The 27,616-nt window shown below is 38.4% G+C and overlaps 1 protein-coding gene across 4 annotated transcripts in view; it reads right to left on the bottom strand.

Moving 5' to 3' along the window:
* Positions 1-9,016: 9,016 nt before the first annotated feature.
* Positions 9,017-27,616, bottom strand: part of Rrm2b (ribonucleotide reductase regulatory TP53 inducible subunit M2B) — a 47,323-nt gene continuing 28,723 nt past the window's right edge. For 3 of the 4 annotated variants that reach the window (XM_040293800.2, XM_021724978.3, XM_013357554.4), the window contains exons 7-10: positions 27,275-27,379; positions 25,631-25,744; positions 12,355-12,544; positions 9,017-9,951 (exon numbers count right to left, since the gene is read on the bottom strand). In XM_040293800.2, coding sequence (XP_040149734.1) covers positions 12,392-12,544; positions 25,631-25,744; positions 27,275-27,379 — 372 coding nt within the window. In that variant the 3' untranslated portion in view covers positions 9,017-9,951; positions 12,355-12,391. The remainder of the gene's footprint in view (positions 9,952-12,354; positions 12,545-25,630; positions 25,745-27,274; positions 27,380-27,616) is intronic. The other variant, XM_040293801.2, reaches the window with a different exon arrangement.

Genomic DNA, 27,616 nt, shown 5'->3' with positions numbered 1-27,616 from the left:
GGCCTGAGAATTTGCCTTCTCACAAGTTTCCAGTGTTACAGTGCTTAAAAGCGCGACCAGGTGCCACACTTTAAGAACCACTCAGCCAGCACCTCCTCCCTGGAACAGGTGAACGAGGATGGGAGGAAGCTGGAGGGGAAAAAATAAAAAGGGAAAGAGGGCCTGAGAAGAGGTTGTCAGCAACAGTGTGGGGAGGCCAGGCTACTCTGTGGAAACTCAGTGGTCATAAGAAAGTTAAGAGTAAACCCCGTGAAGTGGCACATGCCTATAATCCCAGCTACTTGGGAGGTAGATCACAGGTTCAAAGCCAGCTTGGGCAACTTAGCAACCTGACTCAAAATTAAAAACAATGTAAAGGGATGTAGCCAGTGGCACACACCTATAATCCCGGTGGCTCAGGAGGCTGAATCAGGAGGATCATAAGCTCAAAGCCGGCCTTAACAATGGCAAGGCACTAAGCATCTCAGTGAGCCCCTTTCTCTAAATAAAATACAAAATAGGGCTGGGGATGTGTCTCAGTGGTTGAGTGCCCCTGAGTTCAATCCCTGGTACCAAAAAAAAAAAAAAAAAAAAAAAAAAAACAGAAAAAGAAAGTTTAGAATAAAACAAGAAGTTTCTATCAGCCAATGGATACAAGAAATTCCCCATGCAGATCTCACTGTACTGATTTGAAAGCAAATATCCCTGGAAAAAATAATACTCAAACCCACCATTGGTCATTTATACCCTACTCTGAATGAGTTATAAAATTCTTACCTACAGGCCAGACACGATGGCACATATCTGTAACCTCAGTAGCTCAGGAGGCTGAGGCAGGAGGATTGCAAGTTCAAGGCCAGCCTCTGCAACTTATGCAAGGCTCTCAGCAACTTAGTGAGAACCTGTCTCAAAGTAAAACATATAAAGGGCTGGGGATGTAGCTCAATGGTAAAGCACCCCTGGGTTCTATCCCTGGTACAAAAAAAAAATCATACCTATGGGTAAGATTGTCATAAGCAAATAGAGATAATTTTACTTTTTTCTTTCCAATTTGGATGCCTTTTCTTTTTCTTGCCCTACTGCTCTGGTAATTCCAGTACAATGTTGAAGAGCAGTGGAGGAAGTGGACAACCTTGCCTTGTTCCTTACCATAGGGGAAGCTTTTAGTTTTCACTGCCAAGTTCAAGGTTGCCTGGGGGTGAGATTCATGTCTGAAAAGGTTGGGAAAACAGAAAGAGCAGAGAACCCCCAAGGTTGGGGATGGCCTATAATTTATTCAAATATCTCATTTTACTCTTGACAGAACTCAAGCTTGAAGTCAAAGTCACTAAGCAGTAAAGTAAAAGCAGATAATCTATTGGATCTAGCTGCAGTTGCTGTTCTGTCTTGGGATAGCTGTGGAAGCTTGGGCAAGGTTCTTGATGTTTCTGGACTTTTGTCTCCTTCTTATAAAATAAGACTGCCAGTGTGAGTAGCACAGCTTCATGGCAAGGTGGCGGCTGGCCTGAGCCACCATTACTTTCAACCCACCAAGACCAGCTCAGCCACAGCTGGTGCTTGGCACCCCTCCCCCTCCCCCAGTGCTCGTCCCTGTCCACACTGTTCTAATTCAAGCTCCATGATTTACCACGGGAGTTTGCCATGCCTGTATTGTCACTCCTTTAAACACCTGGTCAGCATGCACCCCTATATTACACGTGGGAAAACTGAGGTTGGGAGTTTAAGCCACTCCCCCAAGGTCTCATGGTTAATTAATCCAGAACTATTTCCTCTTTCTACTTTACCGTGCTACGAAACTACCAGATACTGATAATGTACCACACAATTGGAGCCCCCATTTCTGTTGAGTGCAGCTAGCAATACCTCCACTTGAACCCCTGCCCACCCCCTGCACTCCCTCTTTAGTTATGGAACCCTTAACCAGGAGGGCACATTCCTTCTGCTCCTGTCCCTTCCCAACCCAACTGTGCATGGCATGAGCATGTGGTCCCATGGTCTCCCCAAAGGCTATTCATGTAAGGTATGGGCCATCGGATGAAATAAGCCCTGAAATTTATTCCTGTCTCAGGAAACTTGAATATTAGTTATCACAACAGGAAGGCAGCCATCCAGAGTAATGAAATCCAGCATCTTATCTGTCCCACATACCTGCAGAAGGGAGACGGTTCCTGCTGCCATCCAATCCAAAGAGATTGCAAGGTCCTTTGTATTCCAGTCATATCTGAGGCACTGCTTTGAGACCCAGGTTCTCGTTTGAACATTAAGCACTCCTAACATGGTATCACTTAAAAGGTCCCACCTGCCCTCACCCCTCCCCACGAAGAAGGGCACTGGGGTATGGTCCTGGAATGATAGGCAGGCAGGACAGCCCAATAGCAGAACCCAGGAAGCCCTTGGAAACTTCCTTTTCTGATCTTAGCACCACTGGGGGATGAGGCCACAGGAAGGCAGCCAACCAACCACTAAGGGCCACTTTGTCCCCTCTGCCAAAATTCAGAAGAGCCAGGCTAGACACAGGCTGGGTGGGGATGAGTGTTGATGAAGGATCCTAATTGCTGAGCAGTGGATCTGGGTGTCTTGTATTTTTAAATGTTTTCTAAAAATGTAGTGAGCAAAGGGATATTGAAAGCACCCTGTGGGTGACAGAGACAGGCTGAGATGGGAAGGATAATGATCTCATTTTGAATTATTATTAAAAGGGGAAGTTATTTTAATTAAGATTCATTTGTTATAACTACTTGAAGCCATGAATAAGAGTGGCTTAACATTTATTTTCCTGCAGAACAGAAACTGAAGGTAGGAGATTATAGGACTGGTTCATGTAACAAACAACAATAGCTTCAAAAACCAGGCTTGGGCTGGGGATATAGCTCAGTGGTAGAGTACTTGCCTTGCATGTCCAAGGATCTGAGTTCAACCCCTAGCTATAACTTATTATTTTTTAAATATTTATTGTTTAGTTGAAGTTGGACACAATACATTTATTTTATTTATTTATTTTTATGTGGTGCTGAGGATCAAACCCAGGGCCTCACATGTGCTAGGTGAGCACTCTACCACACAGCCACAACCCCAGTCCTATAACCTATTTTTTAATAATTAAGAAAGAAAGAAAGAAAAGAAACAAAAAATAGGCTTGTCTTTCATTTTACCTCTGCCATTATCAGTATCTTGACTTTTTCATTCTTCCTTGTGTTTGTGGCCTTATGGTCATAAGATGGCTGCCACTGTTTCAAGAATTACAACTTCACACTTCTGTTTGGAGGGTACAGAAAGAATGCCTGGAAGATATCCTATTTTCACAAGCCTCATCCTTTGCAGAGAGGGGGGAGAAATTCTTCATAAGACCCCAGTCAGCTTTTCTATCTCATTAGCCAAACTGGACCACTTGGCTACTTCTAGCTGCAAGGGAGTCTGGGAAATCAAGTCTGCAGTTTTCCCACTTATACCACTGGAAGTAAGCAAGGGCTGTGAAAGGTTTTGGAACAGAAGACTAAGAGTGTCTGCTATAGGGATAAATAGAAATGTGGCCAAAATTGAAAGTCAAATAAAAGTCCTTCCCCTAAGATCAGAGGAAAGGTGTTCGAAGATATCTACAGCTTCAGTAAAAAGGAAGTTTCTATTGTTTAAAAAAAGAAAAACTGACCTGACATATATCTACACATGTCCACACTCAGTTCAAAACAAAACAAAATAAACAATGAGTCAGGGAAGCTTCAAAATTCTGCATTCCTCTGACCAAATTTATCTCAGGGAAAAATTCTGACTGGGAATGAAGTTGCACGTGTCAGGTACAGGGGTATGTAGATAAGTGTACAGAGAAATGTTCAGTACAGAAGTTTATAATAGCAAGCAGCTAGAGCAAACCCAGCACTCCTCCTACCCAGTCCTGCTCTGCAAGGTACTGAGGTCAAGTACAAAGCTGGCCTGCAGAGGAGAATAGCCCCTCCCCTCGTGCTGTCCTCTCTGTGCTGTCCCCATAGGGGCAGGTTGTATGAGACCACCCTTTTAAGTGCTACCTTTACTTCATTCTACCTGAGAGGGTTTGCACAATGGCCTTCATACTACATTTAGAAGTTCTTCTTCATCCCACCACGTGGGGACAAATCTCTCAGGCCTGTGTCCTTCCCCCAGGGTAGCTTCTCTCCTAGGAGACCCCCTGCAAACAAACATCAGTTGGGCTGAGCGTGGTGCTGCATGCCCGTAATACCAAAATAAGAGAATCCCAAGTTCAAAACCAGCCTCAGCAACTTAGTGAGGTCTTGTCTCAAAATAAAAAGGGCCGAGGATATAGCTCAGTGGTAAAGCACCCCTGGTTCAATCCCTAGAAACAAATATCAGGCAAGATACCACAGCTCTTTCCTCCACATACCCAGCCACGCTTGACTCCCAGAAGATGGAGCTTAGGCGCAAGTAGATCTCCCTGCTGCAAATGATAACCAGGCAGAATTCCATCTGGTTCAAAGAGGGGCTTTAAAGACAGAGTAGCATTGAGTCTGGATTTTCAAACTGTCAATCAGTTCAGGGAGCACAGGTGAGATCTCCTGGGAGTGAGGATTCTTTTTAGAGTATGATACATTGTGCTACTAAAGCTACATGAGACTCTGCTACTTGCAGAACAGACAAGCAAATTATTCGTTATTAAAACTTGTGATTTGTTTGCTAACCTTAAAGGGAAATGTTCCCGATAACAGCAACAAAGGATGTTAAACGTGTACAGATAATAAAGGTGAACTGAATTTCACTTGCTCCTAATTACCGTGGGCAGAGTAAAGCTATCTTATTAAGAAAATACAAGATTATATCCCAGCTAATGAAAATGCTTTACACTAAGACAACTTAGAAATACGTGCTAAAAATGTGCATGGTCAGTCTGCAAAATGGAAATGAACACTTATACGACGAAGAAATTATTAAAGATGATATAACAGGAAGCTCATCCTTGAAGAACCATTGGTTTTAGATCCCTCTAAAAGGAATGTTCCTGCATAGGGTTGGAATTCTAGTGCCAGATAGAAGCACTGTGACAGTAATTATACTTAGTGAGGGCTTATCATGAGCTGGGTGTTGTTTTATGTCTTCAACATACTCCTACCGCACGGAAGGGCCATTCTATTATCTGTCCAAGTTTATAGGTAATAAACTTGAGGCATAAAGAAGGCAGGTAACTTGCCAAAGTCACTCAGCCAGGATGTGGCTCCAAGACCTGTGCTCTTCCTTATATCAAGCACAGCACCCCACATTTGGAGGTACTTTCTATGGGCTGCAAGTGAATTATCTGAATCAAGATGGATTTATTTTGCAAGGTGTGGTGTCATTTAATGACCCCCGCCCCCTACCCGCCAGCTCCCAGGAAACCTGCCCCTCAGACCCGTATGGGGAAAATACTGTCATCCTGTCCTGACCTCAGGCTGAGATGAATGACCTTCAAGTAACCAGAGCCAAAGGAACTTGTGGGACCCATGGGTACAACAGACAAGAGCTAGAATGTCCCCTCTGTCCCCAGCTCCTCTCTGAAGGTACCAGAGGAGGGTAAGTGCTAATTTTCTGCCATTTCTAAACCTCCCCTCTCCACCCAATCCATGGATAAGCAAATACCAAAATCCCCCTTGACTCTGCACCTTGTCCAGGCCCCCTGACACCTCTGAGATCTGTGGCTTGAACTATTGTTCCTTAACTGCTTGGGATTTGTTACAGAAACATTCTTTCTCTTTCAGTTGGTCCAGAAATCACGGTTTTCCTGAGCCACTGTGGCCTAGACTTTCATCTCGGTACCCAGGGCTGAAATTCCCCAAGGACTTCTGCTGGCATTGGTCATCCTAAAGGGGCCGGAACCAAGAATGCAGATCTTCTTTGTGTCTACAGGCCTCACTCCTGCTGGGCATGTTTCTCTGAAAACAGAATCTTCCTTCTTTAAAATCTTCCTCTTATGTCCTGCAATGAAGAAGCAGTTTCTAAACTGAGAAGCCAGTGGCTCAAGAGCTCCACCGTGAGGAAGCCAAGAAAAACTCATCTTCAGGAGCAGGTGCCACCGGTGGAGTGCCCAAGGTGGGAGATGGGGACCTGGCAGCGGTGGGGCACCCAGGTCACGGCCCTGGCCTGATTGGAAAGGGAGAGACTTGACACAGTGTCTCCTTCTGCCCACAAATTGCTTTCCTCGACCCAGGGAAGGCAGGAGGCCACACCAGACTCCCCTGGCTGGCTTTCTCCTGCCTCCATGCCAGGCACATTGGGGACAAATGACTCTGAACTCATTTGTTGCAGCTGGAAAGTTGCTGAAACTGTTCTTCCCTTTCTGAGAATTAGGTTGAATTGGCTTTACTAAATTCTCCCATCAACCCTGCCCACCAAATCCCCACCCAGACTGCAAGGCCAGCATTGACTGCCAGCTGCTAACAGGATGCCACAGTCCCTCTGCTGGCTTCTCCTGTAGCTGCCTGCTCTCCCTGCCCCCTCCCCAGACTGCTGCCCATCAGTGGCACCAACATCTTGACTAGAGGATTCTGAGAAAAGTTTTTTATGAGCTTTGACATCAATTGGAACGGACACAGAATGCTAACTCTATCTGTATCATTTTAGGAGTAGATAGTCTCTGAAACTCACCTTGAAAATGAGGGCAAAATTTTGTGTGTCTGCCCTTCTACAAGGTAGACAGTATGTCTTGTCTTTTTCATGATTTTATCTCTAGCACCGCCATGGTACCTGGCATGTAAGAGACCTCTATAAAATTTGAAGGGAAAAGATATCTTCCCAATAGAATTGTTAGGAGAGTAAATGAAATGACATATATAAAGCACATAGGTCACACGTGGCCTGTAAATAATGGTTTCTAGCTACTCAGTTATTTTGATAAGATAATAGGTTTCATGATGCAAAATAATTCTGTCACCCATCCAATCATTGAATACTTATTGAGCATCTGCTACATGTTGCACAGGACAACACAAGTATATTTTGCTATTTTTTTAAAGTACTGGAGATCAAACCTAGGACCTTATGCATGCCAGGCCAGTTTCTAACAATGAGCCATGTCCCCAGCCCAGGGTGAAGAATACGGTCCCTACCTTCAAGTGGCTCAACCACAACTTCAGGACATAGTGTGCCAAGATGGCCATAAGTATAGAGAGCCATGAGCATACACAGACTAGCCAGTGAAGAAGGCAGGAGCAGTGGAAAAGAACATTCTATATGATACTCTTGTGCCCATTGATAAGGATGAGTCTCTGGAGATGAGAAGATCACACAAAGGAGACATGCTTGGAATAGCTTTTTTTTTTTTTTTTTTAACTAGTCTATTTGTTCAGAGAGGAAAAGGCTGATTATAGCTGGCTGTTGCCTTCAGCTGGCCAGACTCTGTCTCAAAAGAACTGTGTGAAGGGCTATGGGAGCCTTGAGATTTTAGGTTCCAAACCAAGAGACCAAAACCAACAGATGGCAGGAATGAGAGGCAGGCGCTGCCTTACCGTCTGGAACTTACACAAATTGTAGTAAGCATATCTTTGTTGGCCACCACTTTATTACCCTGGGTTCTGGGCAGGACTTCTCAGGAAACTCTTCCAAACTCCTTAGGCAGCTCTGAACATTCTAGACAGGCGATCACATAGTGTGGCCCACAGTTAACACTTACTACATGCAATCACTGTCAGCATATGCCATTCTGAGTTCCATCTGTACTACTGCTAATATTCTAAATTACTTTTTTATTTAAAGAAATGTTTTCAAAGGATATCTATTTCCCAATTTTGATTTGAGAGCAGGTGAAAATTGCCCTTGCAATACGGATGTCTTTACACATTTTTGCCACTCTGGTCAGGCTCCAGCAGACAGCGCGCCCCTCCACTCCTTCTACAGAGTGAAGCTCAGACGATTGCCAGCGTGCTGTGGGGCAGGACCTCAAGTGATGCAGATGAAACTAAACTGGCACCTGCAATGGAGTGTGTTACAGGCTGTGCAGGTCAAGGGGATCATATCTCTCGAAGATCTTCTTGAGTACCACCAGAAGTAGGAATAGAAATTTGGGTTAGTCAGTGAACAGATGATGAGATTTAGAGCCTTGACACCTTGATTGGAGAGCTGCTGCTAACATCTGCTAGCTCTGGGGCCTTGGACAAGAAAATGGACTTCTCTGAGCCTCAAGTCTTATGACAGCAATTCCTCATAAAATAAGTGAACCAACAAAATGACTGGCATGACAGGACTGCAGAAGCACTTTGTAAACTCTTCAATTTTCACAAATACCAATTTTATTGAGAATTAAATTTTCAAGACACATGAAGTTGGACATTATCATTGATGAGGGGCTATCATGATCATGGTCAATGTCTTGACCAGTGCTCAATTAAGTAAGCAACTGAAGGATGCCTCTTTCCCCTTTTTCCTGTGTATAAACAACCTGGATGAATGAACAGAAGGCAGGTGTGGTTGTGAGAGCTGGCACAGGATGCAGAAAGCCCAGATGTACGATGAGGGCTATCCTGCCATAAACATGTCCTCTAGAAAGGTCATGGAAAACCTAGACAGCTGGATGATGGTTCTTCTCTGCCCCTCCTGCCACACCTCAACTCAGCAGGTTTGAAAAGACCAGTACCCTCCCAACTACCACCACCTCAACATCGTCCCCACAGTGTTCCATATTGGCCCCATTCTTGACCCACCCCCACATGTCTTCTGCCACCCAAATCCTTGCCCTGTGCCTTTGATGACCCCTGCTCCAAAATCAGTCCACTCTGTCCCTCTTCTGCCTCTGTTATTGGAAAGTACTTTGCTCTGGGAACTTTATTTCCCACGCAGTCCTCCTAAGAGATTTTTTATTTTCTCACATGCCTATGGACTACCAGGTCTATGATGGAAAGTAGGGCTGGATTCTCAGTGCCACCTCTGGACCATGAGTACCCCATTCTTTTGTAACAAATACGTTTGAGAATCACAACTCATCTCTATACCCCTCTCCTCCTCCTCCTGACAATACCCCTCATTCAGTGAAGACCTAAACATCCGGCTGCAGAAACATTCTTATTCAAAAAGGACATACACTTAATAATGTAGCAATGATAGTTTATTTTAACATACTAAACCAAAAATTAACAACAACTTTCTTTGAAAAAAAATACGAATTCTGTACATGTGGGGTTGGTTTAAGTGACCATAATATATTTTACCAAAAAACAAATTGTTATAGCCCATCTTATAAAGATTTCTATATAGAGAGTAGATGCTAAATAATTTTGCTGAATGATCTATTTTAAAAAATATACATATAGTTGTAAAATAGTTAAGTTCATAAATTAAGAATACTGTGAATTTACTTAACTGTACAAAAGAATCATTCTCTGATCTTCCACTTTTACATATATTTTCTTTTACAGAATTCAATGATTAAATCCTCTCTCCTAAGGTCCTAAGAATATTCTTCAAACCTACAGCAGTTTACAAATGAGCAGACCACTTAAAGGGAAATGATGAAAAAAGGATTTCATTTCTGTGCTACTCATTCAGAATCTGCTGAGTTGGCCACCCATTCACTCAACCTGGTTCGAAATCTTAATACTTGAATATAGGTCTGATTTGGCTTTCATGCAGCCCATCAGCATTCATGACATTTAGCTCTTAGCTTAAGCTGTACAAAGGAAATCTGGAAATTCTATGACAGTGATGTTATCATACTTAAATGCAATATGCAAAATTCTGAAAATTAAATAACTTATTTTTTAAAATATACATACAACAATCTTTTTTTCAGTAATCACTTTTTCCATATACAAATGAAAAAATGGCAAAAGAAGCAGAATAATCTGGATATTCCAAAATAAAATGACTATAAAATTTTTATTTAATAAAACATGGTTGAGGTACACTTTTATTGTATAAGTAATTGTTAATTATTGTATATAATTGGACACCAAAATCCAGCCCTGTCTGAAAGCACTGGGTCACACTGTCTTTTTAAGTCCTTCCAGGCCATGATTCTTCATGCTGCAATAAAATATTTTTTAATAAGTGCAATTTATCATAGAACTGTGTATGCACTTTTATGCTCCTAAATATAATAAACTTAATTGTAACTACCTCAGACATGATTTAAATATATGTGTTATGAAGAGAAACAGTATAAACATACTCAATTTTTTCTTGTGAGATATTAAAAAGGGATTTCATGTCATGATTCTGAAAAACCTAAGAACAAAAGTACTGAACATAATAAATAAATATGCAACCTAGAGGCATTAAAAATGGTCTAAAATACTGAATGTAACAAAATCCAGTGTATTAAAGTTCAGTATTTTAGTATTAAGCATTCTTCCCCAAATGCAGTTACATAAGCTTCACATTAAGGCACCTGTCATTCCCTATAAGAAAGATCTGGATTCAAATAAAGGCAAAATGCACTATAAAACTTTTATTCTTTCATTCTGATACCTTTATATATTACCAGCTTTAAATAATTTTGAACAGTGTAACTTATCATAGATATATAAATATCTTTGAATATAATATTTGAATATAGTTCAAATGGTTCCCAGTGGTTTTTTGAGATTCTAATTAAAGTCTGTCTATATATTAATACTGTGATACTATGTGACATATTAATTAACAAGGAAATAGGTAAAAATCAAATCAAGATGGATGGAAAAGAACCAAATTTAAGAGATGTGACAACCTCTAAAAAAATTATACCGTAGGGACAGTGACTATGAGATCTTGATCAACTTTTTTGAGATTCACTCTCTCCATCTGTAATGTTTCAATAATAGCTCTCTAGCAAGCTTAGAAAGCTTTTGTGTGATCAAATGAGATGATGTAAAAATAAAAACACTTGGCAAACTGGGAATAAATAGAATTATGATAATCAGAACATCTCAAGTTTGATATTCTAATAATAAAAGTTATGACCTTCATTCATCACTTGAGAACTCCAGTTTTGATCAATTAGTTGATGAACAGAAGCAAAAACTTATACAGAGAGGAAATCTCTCAATTTTAGCTTCCAGAATTTTATAAAGTACACTTGGCTGTGAATAGGAAGCTACCTCTGGACACTTTCTAAAACTGAAGAAGGGGCAGACTGCCCAGACACCTTGGCTCTTGGTCTTTACTCTGTTTCCATTAAAGAGACTTCCATCTCCCTCACCATCTGTTATCATGCAAGATACATAGTTTCATTGAAAGACACTTTCCTTTAATAGCATAGAAAAATTTTAAGGATATTAAGAAAACAGCTGGAATCAGTCTTGGATACCTCCTCAGCTTGATACAAATAACGAAAGGATTCAATAATATCTATCAAATTTTCCCTTTGTTAGTCCATTTCCTGTATGTAGAAGTGATTCTAGGCCAGCTTTTCCCAGTGTATGTTCTGAGGAACACTAGGTGAGGGGGCATATTAATAGGTGAAAAACAGATCTGTGTTGGGTATGTTTGAAATATACAAGGAGAGATTAGTGTCTGGACTGTAGACTTTCTCAGTCTTTGAAGTCTCACATATACATTCTAAAGAAAGATGGAGAGTACCACATTTCCCAAATTCATCTGACCTCCAAATCCCTTTTACACACACACACACACACAAAAAAAAAAAAAAAAAAAAAAAATAATCTAGAGGGGCTAATAGCTCTGGGAATATTCTTTGGGAAATGCTATTCAAGCCAATTCATCCTGGTTCTAAACATTCCAGGGCTAAATCTGGCAACAGTTACCATTTTATTTCTGAAGTAGAAGAATCATTTTGCTTTCAAGGTCAACTACCATGATAACCTCCTAGATTCTACTCTATGAGTACCCCTTCCAAAGCAACTAAGAACTAAATTTCCTTTCTGCTGAGAAATTCAATGAAGTTATTCTCATGTAGATAATTATGTCTTTCTAAGGAAATTCTTATATTATTCCCCCAAACATTAAAAATAGGGCTCTAATTATTTCTAGATCTTAGGACCCAGAATCGTAACTATTTGAAAGAGAGGACATTTTATCATAATATCACTCCAATTAACCCTACCTAATAAAGATAATGGTGGTAGTATTAACTAAGCACTTGATCCTCATATTACTCTATTATTATACCTATTTAAAAGATAAGTACTCTGAGGTTTACAGAGATTAACTGATCTGCCAAGAGTCACACAAAGGAGTAAGGGCAGAACCTCAAACCCATATCTGACCCTTCACCCCAAACTCTTAACCACGAAATAATGCCATAATATATTCTAGTAACAATAACAAAAAAGCAATTCCTATTGTACAGGAAAATTGGAGTGTATTTATATAAATTCAATGTAAAATTAAAATTTGGTTTTAGATTTCCCTTTGATCAAATTCCCATTTCTTTAAAGTAAATATGTTAAGTTTTTTTTAAGTAGAGAAAAATAGACTATTATTTACCAATGAAGGCTACAGGGTCTTTAAATAGGAGAAGGTTTTAAAAATCTGCATCCAAAGTGAAGACATTATCTGTGGTTTCTGCCATAACGGCAAAACGCTGATACTCTGAAACTCGTTTCTCAAAGAAATTTGTTTTCCCTTCTAAAGAAATGTTTTCCATAAAATCAAAGGGATTTTCTGCCTGAAAAATCTGAAAAGAAAAGACACATTATTAGATATTCTGAAGAAGCCAAATAAATGATATCCTACAACAATGGCAAAAATGACAATCAATCAATAAATTTTATTTTATTTTATTTTTCTCTCTGGAGATCCTTTTTTTTTTTTCTTTTGGTGCTAGTTCAAACCCAGGGTCTCATGCATGCTGAGTATCTGCTCTATCACTGAGCTACAACCCTAGCACACGCCAGTATTTCCTTTTTTTTTTTTTTTCCAGTTTGAGTATATTTTGTTTATTTATTTATTTATAATGTATTGGTTCTTTTTAGTTATACATGAATAATAAATAGAATCCATTTGAGCTTAGATTTCCCAACACCTTTCTAGTCACCTACAGGGTCATATTGTTCTCCTAAAGTCCTGGAGGCACTGAAATATGACCTAGTCAACAATCAAGCTTGACAAATTTTCATATGAGTGACGTCACTTACTAACCTCCTCCAAGAATACCTTTTGTATTCTAATAAACAGGAAATATTTCAGGAAATGAAATATCTAATACTAACCCAAAGCAATGTTCTCATGGCTTGCATAGAAACTACAGGCATTTTTTCATAAGACTTACAATCAGGTAGTCATCTATTCACAATCTACAAAATATTAAATTATCAACAATGTCCTGAGCTCTTAAGTATGCTTCTTAGTTTATAACAGAATACATAATTTCAAATTGACTTTAACAGGTCATAATCGGGAAAGATAAAATTAACTCTATCCAGAGTGACTAGATATCTGCAAACAAAGTCCATTTCCTGTATGTAGAAATGATTCTAGGCCAGCTTTTCCCAGTATATGTTCTGAGGAACACTAGGTGAGGGGGGATACATGCTGGACATATGCTGGACACATGCTGACAAGAAGTTTTTTCACTACTGAATTAAAGAAGAAGGGCTGGAAATACAGCTCATTGGAAACATTTCAGTGATTCACAAGGTACAATAAAAAAGGATTTCTGAGTTTAGAAGTATGCAAGCAGGAATTACAAACATCACAGATGAGAATAGATTCAAATAATCCAATTTTTTAATGGATAAAGGATCTGAATAAACACATAGACATTTCTTCAGAGAAATTATACAAAAGGCCAATAAACACATGAAAAAATATTCAACATCACTATCCATTAGGGAAATGTAAATCAAGACCCCAATGCTAGAATAAGACAGATAACAACTGTGGGTGAGGAGGTGGAGAAATGGGAACCCTTGTATACGAGTGGGGATGTAAAATTGTGCAACCACTTTGGGAAACAGGCAGTTCTTCTTATGATTAAACATGGAGTTACTGTATGATACAGCATTCTCAGCCCTAGGTATATATTCCAGAGAAATGAAAATATATGTCACAGTAGCATTATTCATGATAGCAAAAAGTAGAAGTAACTCAACTGTTTATCAACTGATGAATGAACAAATAAAAATTCCATATAGTCATATAATAGAATACCATTTGGTCATAAGGAGTAAATAAGAATTGATGCATGCTACATTGTGAATGAATCTACTAAGGAAAGAAAAGAGTTACAAAAGTCATGCATTTAACAATTCATTTATATGAAATTGAATACACAGAAGAGTCAAATTTATAGACAGAAATTAGATTAGAGATTGCCTAGGAGTGGAAGGGATGAGGGGAAAGAGGGGGTGGCTGACTGTTAATAGGGTAAACTTTTTTCTGATATTATTTTTTTTTATTGATTGTTCGAAACATTACAAAGCTCATGATATATCATCTTTCATACATTTGACTCAATTGGGTTATGAACTCCCATTTTTACCCCAAATACAAATTGCAGAATCACATCAGTTACACATTCACATTTTTACATAATGGCATATTAGTGACTGTTGTATTCTGCTACCTTTCATATCCCCTACTATCCCCCTCCCCTCCCCTCCCATCTTCCCTCTCTACCTCATCTGCTGTTGTTCAATTCTCTCCCTTGTTTCCCTCCCCCTTTCCCCTCACAATCTCTTATATGTAATTTTGTGTAACATTGAGGGTCTCTTACCATTTCCATATGCTTTCCCTTCTCTCTCCCTTTCTCTCCCCCCACTTGTCTTTGTTTAATGTTAATCTTTTCCTCATGCTCTTCCTCCCTGTTCTGTTCTTAGTTGCTCTCTTTATATCAAAGAAGACATTTGGCATTTGTTTTTTAAGGATTGGCTAGCTTCGCTTAGCATAATCTGCTCTAATGCCATCCATTTCCCTGCAAATCCTATGATTGTGTCATTTTTTAGTGCTGCGTAATACTCCATTGGGTATAGATGCCACATTTTTTTTATCCATTCATCTACTGAAGGGCATCTAGGTTGGTTCCACAGTCTAGCTATTTTGAATTGTGCCGCTATGATCATTGATGTGGCAGTATCCCTATAGTATGCTCTTTTAAGATCCTCAGGGAATAGTCCGAAAAGGGCAATAGCTGGGTCAAATGGTGGATCCATTCCCAGATTTCCCAGGAATCTCCATACTGCTTTCCAAATTGGCCTCACCAATTTGCAGTCCCACCAGCAGTGTACAAGTGTACCCTTTTCCCCACATCCTCGCCAGCACTTATTGTTGTTTGACTACATAATGGCTGCCAATCTTACTGGAGTGCGATGGTATCTAAGGGTGGTTTTGATTTGCATTTCTCTGACTGCTAGAGATGGTGAGCATTTTTTCATGTACTTGTTGATTGATTGTATGTCCTCCTCTGTGAAGTGTCTGTTCAGGTCCTTGGCCCATTTGTTGATTGGGTTATTTGTTATCTTATTGTTATTTTTTGAGTTCTTTGTATATTCTGGATATTAGGGCTCTATCTGAAGTGTGAGGGGTAAAAATTTGTTCCCAGGATGTAGGCTCTCTATTTACCTCTCTTATTGTTTCTCTTGCTGAGAAAAAACTTTTTAGTTTAAGTAAGTCCCATTTGTTGATTCTTGTTATTAACTCTTGGGCTACGGGCGTCCTATTAAGGAATTTGGAGCCCAACCTCACAGTATGTAGATCATAGCCAACTTTTTCTTCTATCAGGCGCAGTGTCTCTGATTTGATTTCTAGCTCCTTGATCCATTTTGAGTTAACTTTTGTGTATGGCGAGAGAAAGGGATTCAGTTTCATTTTGTTGCATATGGATTTCCAATTTTCCCAGCACCGTTTGTTGAAGATGCTATCCTTCCTCCATTGCATGTTTTTAGCCCCTTTATCAAATATAAGAAAGTTGTAATTTTGTGGATTGGTTTCTGTGTCCTCTATTCTGTACCATTGGTCCACCTGCCTGTTTTGGTACCAGTACCATGCTGTTTTTGTAACTATTGCTTTGTAGTACACTTTGAACTCTGGTATTGCTATACCTCCAGATTAACACTTCCTGCTTAGAATTGCTTTTGCTATTCTGGGTCTTTTGTTTTTCCATATGAATTTCATGATAGCTTTATCTATTTCTACAAGAAATGCTGTTGGGATTTTGATTGGCATCGCATTAAACCTGTAGAGAACTTTGGGTAATATCGCCATTTTGATGATGTTAGTTCTGCCTATCCATGAACAGGGTATATTTTTCCATCTTCTGAGATCTTCTTCTATCTCTCTCTTTAGGGTTCTGTAGTTTTCATTGTATAAATCTTTCACCTCTTTTGTTAGGTTGATTCCCAAGTATCTTATTTTCTTCTAGGATATTGTGAATGGAGTGGTTTTCCTCATTACCATTTCAGAAGTTTTGTTGCTGATATACAGGAATGCCTTTGATTTATGCGTGTTGATTTTATATCCTGCCACTTTGCTGAATTCATTTATTAACTCTAGCAGTTTCTTTGTAGACCCTTTTGGGCCTGTTAAATATATTATCATGTCATCCGAAAATAGAGATAATTTAAGTTCTTCTTTTCCTATTTTTATGCCTTTAATTTCTTTTGTCTGTCTAATTGCTCTGGCTAGTATTTCAAGAACTAAATTGAATAGAAGTGATGATAGAGGGCATCCCTGTCTTGTTCCAGATTTTAGAGGGAATGCCTTCAGTTTTTCTCCATTTAGAATGATGCTAGCCTGAGGTTTAGCATATATAGCTTTTACAATGTTGAGGTAAGTTCCTGTTATCCCTAGTTTTTCTAGTGTTTTGAACATAAAGGGATGCTGTACTTTGTCAAATGCTTTTTCTGCATCTATCAAGATGATCATATGGTTCTCGTCTTTAAGTCTATTGATGTGGTGAATAGCATTTATTGATTTCCATATATTGAACCAGCCTTGCATCCCAGGGATGAATCCTACTTGATCATGGTGCACAATTTTTTTATATGCTTTTGTATTCGATTCACCAGGATTTTATTGAGAATTTTTGCATCCAAGTTCATTAGAGATATTGGTCTGTAGTTTTCTTTCTTTGAAGTGTCTTTGTCTGGTTTCGGGATCAGGGTGATGTTGGCCTCATAGAATGAATTTAAAAGAGTTCCTTCTTTTTCTATTTCTTGAAATAGCTTGAAAAGTATTGGTATTAATTCTTCTTTGAAGGTTTTGTAGAACTCCGCTGTATACCCATCCGGTCCAGGGCTTTTTTTGGTTGGTAGTCTTTTGATGGCTTCTTCTATTTCTTCATTTGTTATTGGTCTGTTTAAATTGTGTGTGTCTTCCTGACTCAATATGGGCATATCGTATGACTTAAGAAATTTATCGATATCTTCACTATCTTCTATTTTATTGGAATATAGGCTTTCAAAATACTTTCTAATTATCTTCTGTATTTCTGTAGTGTCTGTTGTAATATTGCCTTTTTCATCCTGTATGTTAGTAATTTGAGTTCTCTCTCTTCTTCTCTTCGTTAGCATGGCTAAGGGCCTGTCAATCTTATTTATTTTTTCAAAGAATCAACTTTTAGTTTTATCAATTTTTTCAATGGTTTTTTGTTTCAATTTTGTTGATTTCTGCTCTAAGTTTAATTATTTCTTTTCTTCTACTACATTTGCTGTTGTTTTGCTCTTCCTTTTCTAGGTTTTTGAGGTGTAGTGTGAGTTCATTTATTTGTTGGTTTTTTTCTTTTTTTGAGGAAAGAACTCCAAGAAATGAATTTCCCTCTTAAAACTGCTTTCATTGTGTCCCATAGATTCCGGTATGTTGTGTCTGTATTGTCATTTGTCTCTAAGAATTTTTTTATCTCCTCCTTTATGTCTTCTGTAATCCATTGATCATTCAGTAACATATTGTTCATTTTCCATGTGATGTAGGATTTTTCCTTCCTTCTTTTATTATTGATTTCCAGTTTCATTCCATTATGATCAGATATGGTGCATGGTATTATCTCCACGCCTTTATATTTACTAAGAGTTGCCCTATGGCATAATATATGGTCTATCTTTGAGTAGGATCCATGTGCTGCTGAGAAGAACGTGTATCCACTTGATGATGGTTGATATATTCTATATATGTCGGTTAAGTCTAGGTTATTGATTGTGCTGTTGAGTTCTATACTTTCTTTATTCAGTTTTTGTCTAGAGGATCTGTCTAATGGCGAGAGCGGTGTGTTGAAGTCACCCATAATTATTGTGTTGTGGTCTATTTGACTCTTCAACTTGAGGAGAGTTTGTTATATGAACGTTGCAGCACCATTGTTTGGTGCATACAAATTGATAATTGTTATTACTTATTGGTGGATGGTTCCTTTTAACAGTATATAGTGTCCTTCTTTATCTCTTTTGATTAACTTAGGTTTGAAGTTGATTTTATTCGATATGAGTATGGCCACTCCTGCTTGCTTCCGAGGGCCATGTAAGTGGTATGATTTTTCCCAACCTTTTACCTTCAGCCTGTGTATGTCTTTTCCTATCATATGAGTCTCCTGAAGGCAGCATATTGTTGGATTTGTTTTTTGATCCAGGTTACTAGCCTATGTCTCTTGATTGGTGAGTTTAGGCCAATAACATTTTAGGTTACAATTGAAATATGATTTGTACTTCCAGTCATGTTTATTTATTTATTTTAGTTTGGCTAGTTTTTACTTTTTGGTTATTTTCCTCCCCCTTTACTGAGATACCTCCCACTGTTAGGTTTGGGCACTATTTTCCAATTCCTCTTCTTGTAGTATTTTACTCAAAATGCTTTGCAGTGCTGGTTTTCTGGCTGCTAATTCTTTTAGCTTTTGTTTATCGTGAAAGATTTTAATTTCCTTGTCAAATCTGAAGCTTAATTTTGCTGGATACAATATTCTTGGCTGGAATCCATTATTTTTCAGCGTTTGAAATACATTGTTCCAGGATCTTCTCACTTTCAAAGTCTGTGATGAGAAATCAGTCGTTAACCTAATTGGTTTACCCCTGAATGTAATCTGCCTCCTTTCTCTCGTAGCTTTTAATATTCTCTCCTTGTTCTGTATGTTGACTATCTTCATAATTATATGTCTTGGAGTTGGTCTATTATGGTTTTGAATGTTTGGGGTCCTGTAGGCTTCCAGGATTTGGCAATCCATTCCATCTTTCATCTCTGGGAAGTTTTCTAGAATTATTTCATTTAATATGTTGTCCATTCCTTTGGTTTGAATCTCTATGCCTTCTTCTATCCCGATGACTCTCAAATTTGGTTTTTTTATGATATCCCATATCTCTTGAATAGATTGCTCGTAGGATTTAAGCATCTTTTCTGTGTTGACTATATTCTTTTCAAGTTGATAAACTTTGTCTTCATTATCTGATGTTCTGACTTCTACTTGATCTAGTCTATTTGTAATATTCTAGTTTGAGTTTTTAATTTGGTTTATAGTTTCCTGCATTTCTAGGATTACTGCTTGATTTTTTTTAAGATCTCTATCTCCTGTTAAAGCTCGTTCTTTGCCATTTGAATTTGTTTGTTTAATTCATTTTCAAAATATTCTTTTATTGCTTGGACTTGCTGTCTCATGTCTTCTCTAATATTCCTTTTCATCTGAGTTAGGTATGCCTTGAGTTCTTTCCCTATCCATGTTTCTGATGCTTCTAGGTCCTCCTGTAGAATTAAGTTGTCCTGCATTGTTTGTACTCCTTTTTTCCTTGTTTTTTCATGATGTTCACATTACTTTCCAGCTCTATTTGATTGCTGTGTTTCTGCTCTCTTCTATAGATTTGTTTTGGTTTGTATATCTCTGTTGTCTCTCCTTTGTGTTGGTAGACTATGCCTGCTAAAGTAGATTCCGCTGGGAAGGAATTCTGATGGCCAAGCTCCAGTGACGTCACCTCTCTGCTATGGTGGGCCCCAGGCTCCTTGCCGGGGTGTCCAAATGGGGTGGGACTGGACTGTCTCTGGTTGGTTTCAGCTCCCAGTTGCCGGCAGGCGGGTGGTCTCCAGCCGCCCAGTCGCTCGGGCAGCAGGTGGGCTGTGGCCGGCGGGCGGGCGATCTCTAGCCGCCCGGTCGTGCAGTCGGTCACCGGCGGGCGTGCGGTCTCCAGCCGCCCAGTCGCGCGGACAGCCAGCGGGCGATTGGTCACCGGCGGGGGCAGGGGGGGGGCGGACTCTAGCCGCCCAGTCTCGAGGGCCTGGCCTCTAGTCCCCTGGTTTCTCCTGCTAGTCCTGGTTTCTCCTGCTAGACCAGATTTCCCCTGAGTGATGCCTCTCGGCAGTTCAAACTGTACTCTGGGCCTGCTGTTTATTGGGTGTGGAGGGTGGCTATTGGGAATCCCGGCACTCTATTGTTTTGATTTTTTCCGCTTGCCCCTCCCCCAGCACTGGCTAGACAGGCTGTTGATGGGAGGGGGAGTTGAAGGTCAGGTGTCTCTAGTTTTCCCCCCGCATCTTTATGCAGGCTTGCTCTGATACTCCCTCCCCTGGAAAGCCTAGGAGAGATTTTATGTGAATTCCCCGCTGTATGGGAGACAAGCTGAGTAACACACACCTGTTTTATTATTGCAATCTGTCGGAGAGTGGCAGTAGTTACTTCAGCTCTCCAAAATGGTGGCCGCTGGTTTCCTTGGTGGAGTTTCCGTTGTGGGGGATAGAACTGTACTGCTTCCTTCCCCGTCTGAAATCCCGAACTCAGCCCGGGAGTCAGTGAGGGCTCACCTAGCAGGATTCCACAGAATCCGCAGCCCCGTTTCTCCCTGCTTGCTGGTCACTTCTCGGCGGCGCTCCGCCGTCTGTAGACGCGGGGCGGGCCACGCGGATAGTCAGCCCGGATCTCCGGTCGCACAGTTGGCTTGTGTTTGAGACTCAATTACCAGACCTCGGTGCTGGAAATCCTTCTTCTAGATTTCGGTGCACCCGCCTTTTGCTGTAAGTTCCTAACAAGATAGTTTTTTGTCGCTCTAACTCGTTATTCACCTGCGCAGTGGCGTGGTACATGGGGTGTGATACACTCTATTCATAGCCATCTTGGTCCCCCTTTTTTCTGATATTATAAACATGTTACCATGTTCTAAAATAGATTGTTGTGAAGATTGTGCAACTGTGAACATACTAAAAACTACTTAATTATCAGGTGGGATAATGCACACTTGTAATCCCAGCACTCAGAAGGCTGAGGCAGTAAGAAGGCAAGTTCAAGCCAGTCTCAGCAACTTAGAGAGACCCTCAACAACTTAGTGAGACCCTGTCTCAAAAAATAAAAAGGGCTGGCAATGTAGCTCAGTAGTAAAGCACCCTTGGTTTCAATCCCAAGGCTAAAAATAAAAATAATAAAACAACTATACATTTTTAATGGGTGAACTGCATGTTATGATTTATACCTAATATATATATATATATCTAATAAATCTGTAAACATAAGTGCACATATGTATGTATATGTATGTGCGTGGGTATATAAAGATATATAGATAATTAGATAGAGTATTCATATGCTATGTGTGGCTGATAACTAAATCCTGTGAAACTGCCTCTCAGAGAGAGTGAAGCTGCAAGACACAGCAGAAAAGATAGTGTACCAATAATAGATTCACTGGATTTTAGAAACGGGGAACTTCAATAAATTAGATCTGAATCATTTATGGCATGGACAAGGTAACCAAGCTAAATTAAGCAGCTTGTTTGTAACACATAGAAAATTTTTAATGTTTTTTGACTAATCTGTAACTAAGAGAAGTTGATAACATCAATAATGTGACTTCTATTTAAGAAACTGTTAAAATGGCTGGTGATGGGGCTCTGTGGAGGGTGCATGCTTAGCATGCCCAAGGCCCTAGTATTCAATTCCCAGCACCACAAAAAATAATAATCATAAAAAGAATCCATTAAATGATGATCATTTACTAATAATCTTCTCAAAAACTGTCAGTATAGAATAATTGCTTTCAAGCTCCTTGGGTTCAAAATTTAGTTCATGTGCTTGAGATTGTTTTCTTAATATTCACATGAACTTTCTGAAAACCTCTCTGGTTGCATTCTACAAGCTTTGAAATATAGTAATCTTACTGTTATATTTTCAAAGTTTATTTTATTTTTTATTTTTTGGTACTGAAGATTGAACCCAGGGGTGCTTAACCACAGAGCCACATCCCTGGCCCTTTTTTAATGTTTTTGAGACAGGGTCTGGCTGAGTTGCTAAGTGCCTCCATAAGTTGCTGAAACTGGCTTTTTAAAAATTTTTTTAATTTATTTGTTCCAATCAGTTATACATGACAGCAGAATGCTCCTTGATTCATTGTACACAAATGAAGTACAATTTTTCACTTCTCTGGTTGTACCCAAAATATTTTATATCTTATACAAAATATAAGAGGTTTGTGCAATTTCTGATTTTTCGTTCATGCAATCATACTTGTACCTAGCGTAATAAAGTCTGTCTCATTCCACCATCTTTCCTACCTCCATCCTCCCTCCCTCCCTCCCTTTGCCCCATCCAAAGTTCCTCCACTCATCTCATGCCCCCCCATTATGATAAGCATCCAGTTATCAGAGAAAACATTTGGCCTTTGGTGTTTTGGGATTGGCTTACTTCACTTAGCATGATATTCTCTAACTCCATCCATTTACCTGCAAATTCCATGATTTTATTCTCTTTTACATGTATATATACCACAGTTTCTTTATCATCTATTGAAGGGCACTTAGGGTGGTTTCACAAAGGCTATTGTGAATTGTGCTGCTATTGATGTGGCTGTGTCCCTGTTTTTAAGCCCTTTGGGTATATGGTGAGGAGTGAGATAGCTGGGTCACAGTTTTTTAAGTAATCTCCATATTACTTTCCAGATTCAAAACTATTTTGAATGGTTGTACAAAATGAAAAATTTACTTTTGTCTTTTCACTTTTCTTTTTCATCTCCCCTGCCTGACAGGTTTACAACCATTTCAGAATCTGACCTTGTACAACCTTTAAAATAAAATTCTAAAGTCAAAACAAAACAAAACCATTTTGAAAATCTATACTCCAGTAAAACAGAAAATCCTGAGGCTAGCTTTGAACTCACGACCCTCCTGCCTTGGCCTCCCAAGCCACTGGGATTACAGGTGTGTACTACCACGCCTGGCTCAAAATTTATTTTTTAATTTTTCTCTCTCTCTCCCCGCCTCCTCCTCCCCCTCCCTCTCACTCCCCTTCCTCATTTTGGTACTAAGCACACTACCACTGACCTACACCCCTAGCCCCTTTATTCTCCTTTTGAAGAATACTTTTTCCATTTCTAAGTAGATGGAGCTCTTTGGCAACCTTTTATTGTTATGTTTTTTGCCTTCAAAAATATAAGAGGTTTGTGCAATTTCTGATTTTGGGAATTTATTCAAATATTTTGAAAACCCAGGAGAAGATTTATACTGAGTTTAAATTTTCTTTTGTAAGAATAAGTATGTTTTATACAACTACAATTATCAAGTTCCTAAAAGAAAAACAGGGGTCAGCAGTTTTCCCAATAAGCAAGAGATCATGGATATGAGGATATGGTGGAGGTTAAAGAACAATGAATTCATTTTAAGGCTTACATAAGCAAATTAATTTTCCTAAAACCAAACATATCAGTAAAAGTTACTAACAAATAGAGAGTGTCTTGCAACTAAAACAATAAAATAAAATGGTTTGTCTCTCTCTCTATATATATATATTTTTTTTTCTTTTTTTTAAATTTTTGGTACCAGGGATTCAACCCAGGGGCACTTACCACTGAGCCACATCCCCAGCCCTTTTTATTTTTTATTGTGAGATAGGTTCTCGCCAAGTTGTTTAGTGCCTCCCTAAGTTGCTGAGGCTGGCTTTGAACTTGCAATCCTTCAGGCTCAGCCTCACAAGTTGCTGGCATGGTTTATCTTAAAATAGATTTGCCACCACTTGACTATTTCAATAAATACTTCTGCGGTTCCCATAATAGAAATACACTACCAAAAGAAGTAAAGACTGCACCTAACATTGTGGATTTTATAAGTTTTATCATTAAATATAATTAAAACTTACAATTCCAAACTAAAAAATTAAAACTTACAATTTCTACTTACCATGTAAGAACATATATACAGAACATAGTTAAGTAAGGCCCTAAAACATGTTTTACAAAAGCATTTTCTGTGACCATTTCACTTACATTGAGTACAAAATGACCATTTACTGTGCATCATTGTGTCTGAGATTATTTTAAGTGTTTTAGGTATCATCAACAATTATTTGTGGCATTATTATTTTTTATTTCCACTTTATGGATTAAGAAACTGAGATAGAGGTTAAGCAACTTGCCAAAGGTCAAAAAGCTAGAAAGTAGTGGAACCAGGATTCAAACCTAGGTAAGTCTGATTGCAGGCTCCATCTCTTGTGAGTCATGTGAAAACCAAATATCTTTATAAAATTCAGGTACATTATCTCTGATATACAAAATAAGAGAAAATAACTTATACACAACTAATTTCAAAGAGTCAAATCAGGAATGGGAGCATAGCTCCGTGGTAGAATACTTGCCTAGCATGTGCAAGACCCTGGATTTGATCCCCAGCACCACAAAAAAAAAAAAAGTTCAAAAAAAAAAGTCAAATGATGACATTTAATGTCTTCCTAGTAACTATCCCCTATTTAAAAGTATTAACCTCTAACTTGCCAAGTAAACACGTAGGAATTTACAAAAGGGTAAATTTAAATGTAGATCAAATAAAATTACCTGAATATAATTCTATTAAATTATACCTGCAATATTACAAGGTAATGTGTTGAACTTATTAGTGCTAATATTTACCAGCTTCCTATTTCTATTTTGAATTTCATTTTAAATTTCAAAGGATTTTGTAAAACCAATTTGTTCATACAAAATACATTTCTGCCAGTCAAAAATGGCAGCTACTAAGAATATAAACAACAATAAGTGTTGACGAGGAAGTGGGGGAAAAGGCACACTCATACATTGCAGTTGGGACTACAAATTGGTGCAGCCGATACAGAAAGCAGTATGGAGATTCCTTGGAAAGCTGGGAATGGAACCACCATTTGACTCAACTATCCCTCTCCTCGGTGTATACCCAAAGGACTTAAAAACAGTATATTACAGGGACATAGCCACATCAATGTTTATAGCAGCACAATTCACAATAGCTATGATTGTGGAACCAACCTAGATGCCCTTCAGTAGATGAATGGATTAAAAATTGTGGTATACATACACAATGGAGTATTACTCAGCAATAAAAAAGAATAAAATCATATAGCATTTGCAGGTAAATGGATGGAGTTGGAGAAAATAATGCCAAGTGAAGTTAGCCAATCCCCAAAAAACAAATGCCAAAATGTTTTCTCTGATATAAGGAGACAGATTCATAGTGGGGTTGGGAGGGGGAGGATGAGAGGAACAGAGGAACTCTAGATAGGGCAAAGGGGTGGGAGGGGAAAAGGAGGAGGCATGGGGTTAGAAATGATGGTGGAAGGGGATGAACATCATTATCCAAAGAACATGTATGAAGATACGAATGGTGTGAATATATTTTGTATACAACCAGAGATATGAAAAATTGTGCTCTATATATGTAATATGAATTGTAATGTATTCTGCTCTCATATATAACAAATTAGAATTTTAAAAATTAAAAAATACATCTCTGGCATGAACATTTTAAAAGTATAATTATATATTATAAATGCTTTTGTAAAACATTTTAGGGGCTTTACTTAACTATAACATTTTAACTGGTAGTAAAAGGGTGGTTTTGAACACCTTACCTTTGAGAATCCCAGTTCCACAAGTAATCTGTCAGCTACAAACTCAATATACTGTTTCATCAAAACACAGTTCATCCCAATGAGGCCAACTGGCAAGGCTTCTGTTAAAAACTCCTGGAAGGTAAACAAAACCAGAATAAAGTACAAAGACAGAACAATAAGGTATTTTCCAAATAGAGAGAAGGTTTTGGTTTTATTGATATTCTAAGACAATGATTTTGCTCAAGGAACGTGTACTAGGATAAATTCTTTCAACATGGAAAATGATCACCACTGTTGCTTTGTTCTGAAATACCTAGAAAAAAATTCACCAAAGATGATCATCATGGGAAGCATGACTATGAAAGAGAGGTAGGAAAGACAGAAAACTTAATTAACAAAGAATATGAGATAAAACAGAAATGGATTAAGGGGTTAGGAGATAAACTGAACTCTACATTCAAAGACAATGTTAATAGATAAAAAACAAAAACATGTTAACCACATGCTTTCCTCCTTCCAATATGAAAACCATGCTTGTTAAACTATGCGATTTTTTTAAACTAAGCAAATTTTATTTTTAAACTAATTTTTCTTTCTTTTTAATTTTTATTTATTTATTTATTTATTTATTTATTTATTTATTTATTTATTTATTGGGGGGGTGGTTACTGGGGATGTGTGTGGTCCTGGGGATTAAATCCTGGCCATCATACATTCTAGGCAAGCACTCTATTGCTCAGCATCCTGATAAACTAATTCTTTAGAATAAATAAAAACACATTTTAAGTAGAACATCCAGTTTTGTAATCAGAAATCTTTATTTACCATAAATTAAGTTTTACTATTCAATAATTCATTTACTTATTGATCTTATAAACTGGTACATGCTTCACACCAGGTACCCTGTGAAGTTATTGAGAATAAAAACAAGAAACCATAATTGTTGGGCACAGTGGTGCACACCTGTAATCCCAGAGAGTCAGAAGGCTGAGGCAGGAGAAACAAGACTAGCCTGGGCAACATAAATAAGACCCTGTCTCAAAATTTTAAATTTTAAAAACAGCTGGTGGTATAGCTCAGTGGTAGATGATCCCTGAGTTCAACACCCACTACCCCTACCCACACACACAAATAGAAAATATCATTATCATCCAGTAGCCATTAAATTTAAAAACATAAAGCTATAACAATTAAAATAGTTTGTTATACCATGAAATTTGACAGATAAATCAATGAGCCAAATAGCCCTAAAGCAGATTTTACTTTTACAGAAAATCTTAAAATATTTGTTATACAAACACTGATTTGTAAACCAAATTATAAACTCACATGAAAATTGCAATACATCATGAAATCATTATCTTGTAGGTAAAAACAAATATAAGCAGGTTTATATAGTCAATTTGACAGTACAAGATGATGATTTCATTAATCAAATATAATAATGCTAAAGTGGGCACAGTGGCACATGCCTGTAGTCCCAGCAATTCAGGAAGCTGAGGGAGGAGGATCAATTGATCCCAGGAGTTCAAGGTCAGACTGGACTGTAGAGCAAGACTGTCTCAAAATAAATAAATAAATAAATAAATAAAACTAATAAAATAATGGCACAAACATCAGAAAAAGCGAGATGTGCTAAACTTTATAAACTTCCCTACTTACCTGCTCAATTTTGACAGCATTAACAATGATCTCCCTCACTCTTTCTTCTGAAGGCTTATTTACTAAGTACTGAAACATTAGGCAAGCAAAGTCACAGTGAAGTCCCTGAAATAGAAGACAAATGCCATTGTTAAAGCTTTTAATCTGCTATTTGCCCACAGTGATGCATACTGTATAAACACTGTGTAAACAAATCATATAAAATAGATTCTAAGAACACAATGTGGAAATTTATAGGGAATTAAAGAGAAATTAATATGGCCAAGAACTTCTTTCCTTCAAATTTCATTAAATGCTAATTCAATAACTTATAATAAAAAAATTCATGCCAGAAAATCTTAG

This window comes from Ictidomys tridecemlineatus, chromosome 7, assembly GCF_052094955.1.
Source record: "Ictidomys tridecemlineatus isolate mIctTri1 chromosome 7, mIctTri1.hap1, whole genome shotgun sequence".
In the NCBI taxonomy this organism is placed as follows: domain Eukaryota; kingdom Metazoa; phylum Chordata; class Mammalia; order Rodentia; family Sciuridae; genus Ictidomys; species Ictidomys tridecemlineatus.
Note: the sequence above shows the minus strand (reverse complement) of the source record. Positions and strands in the feature narration are given on the sequence as shown.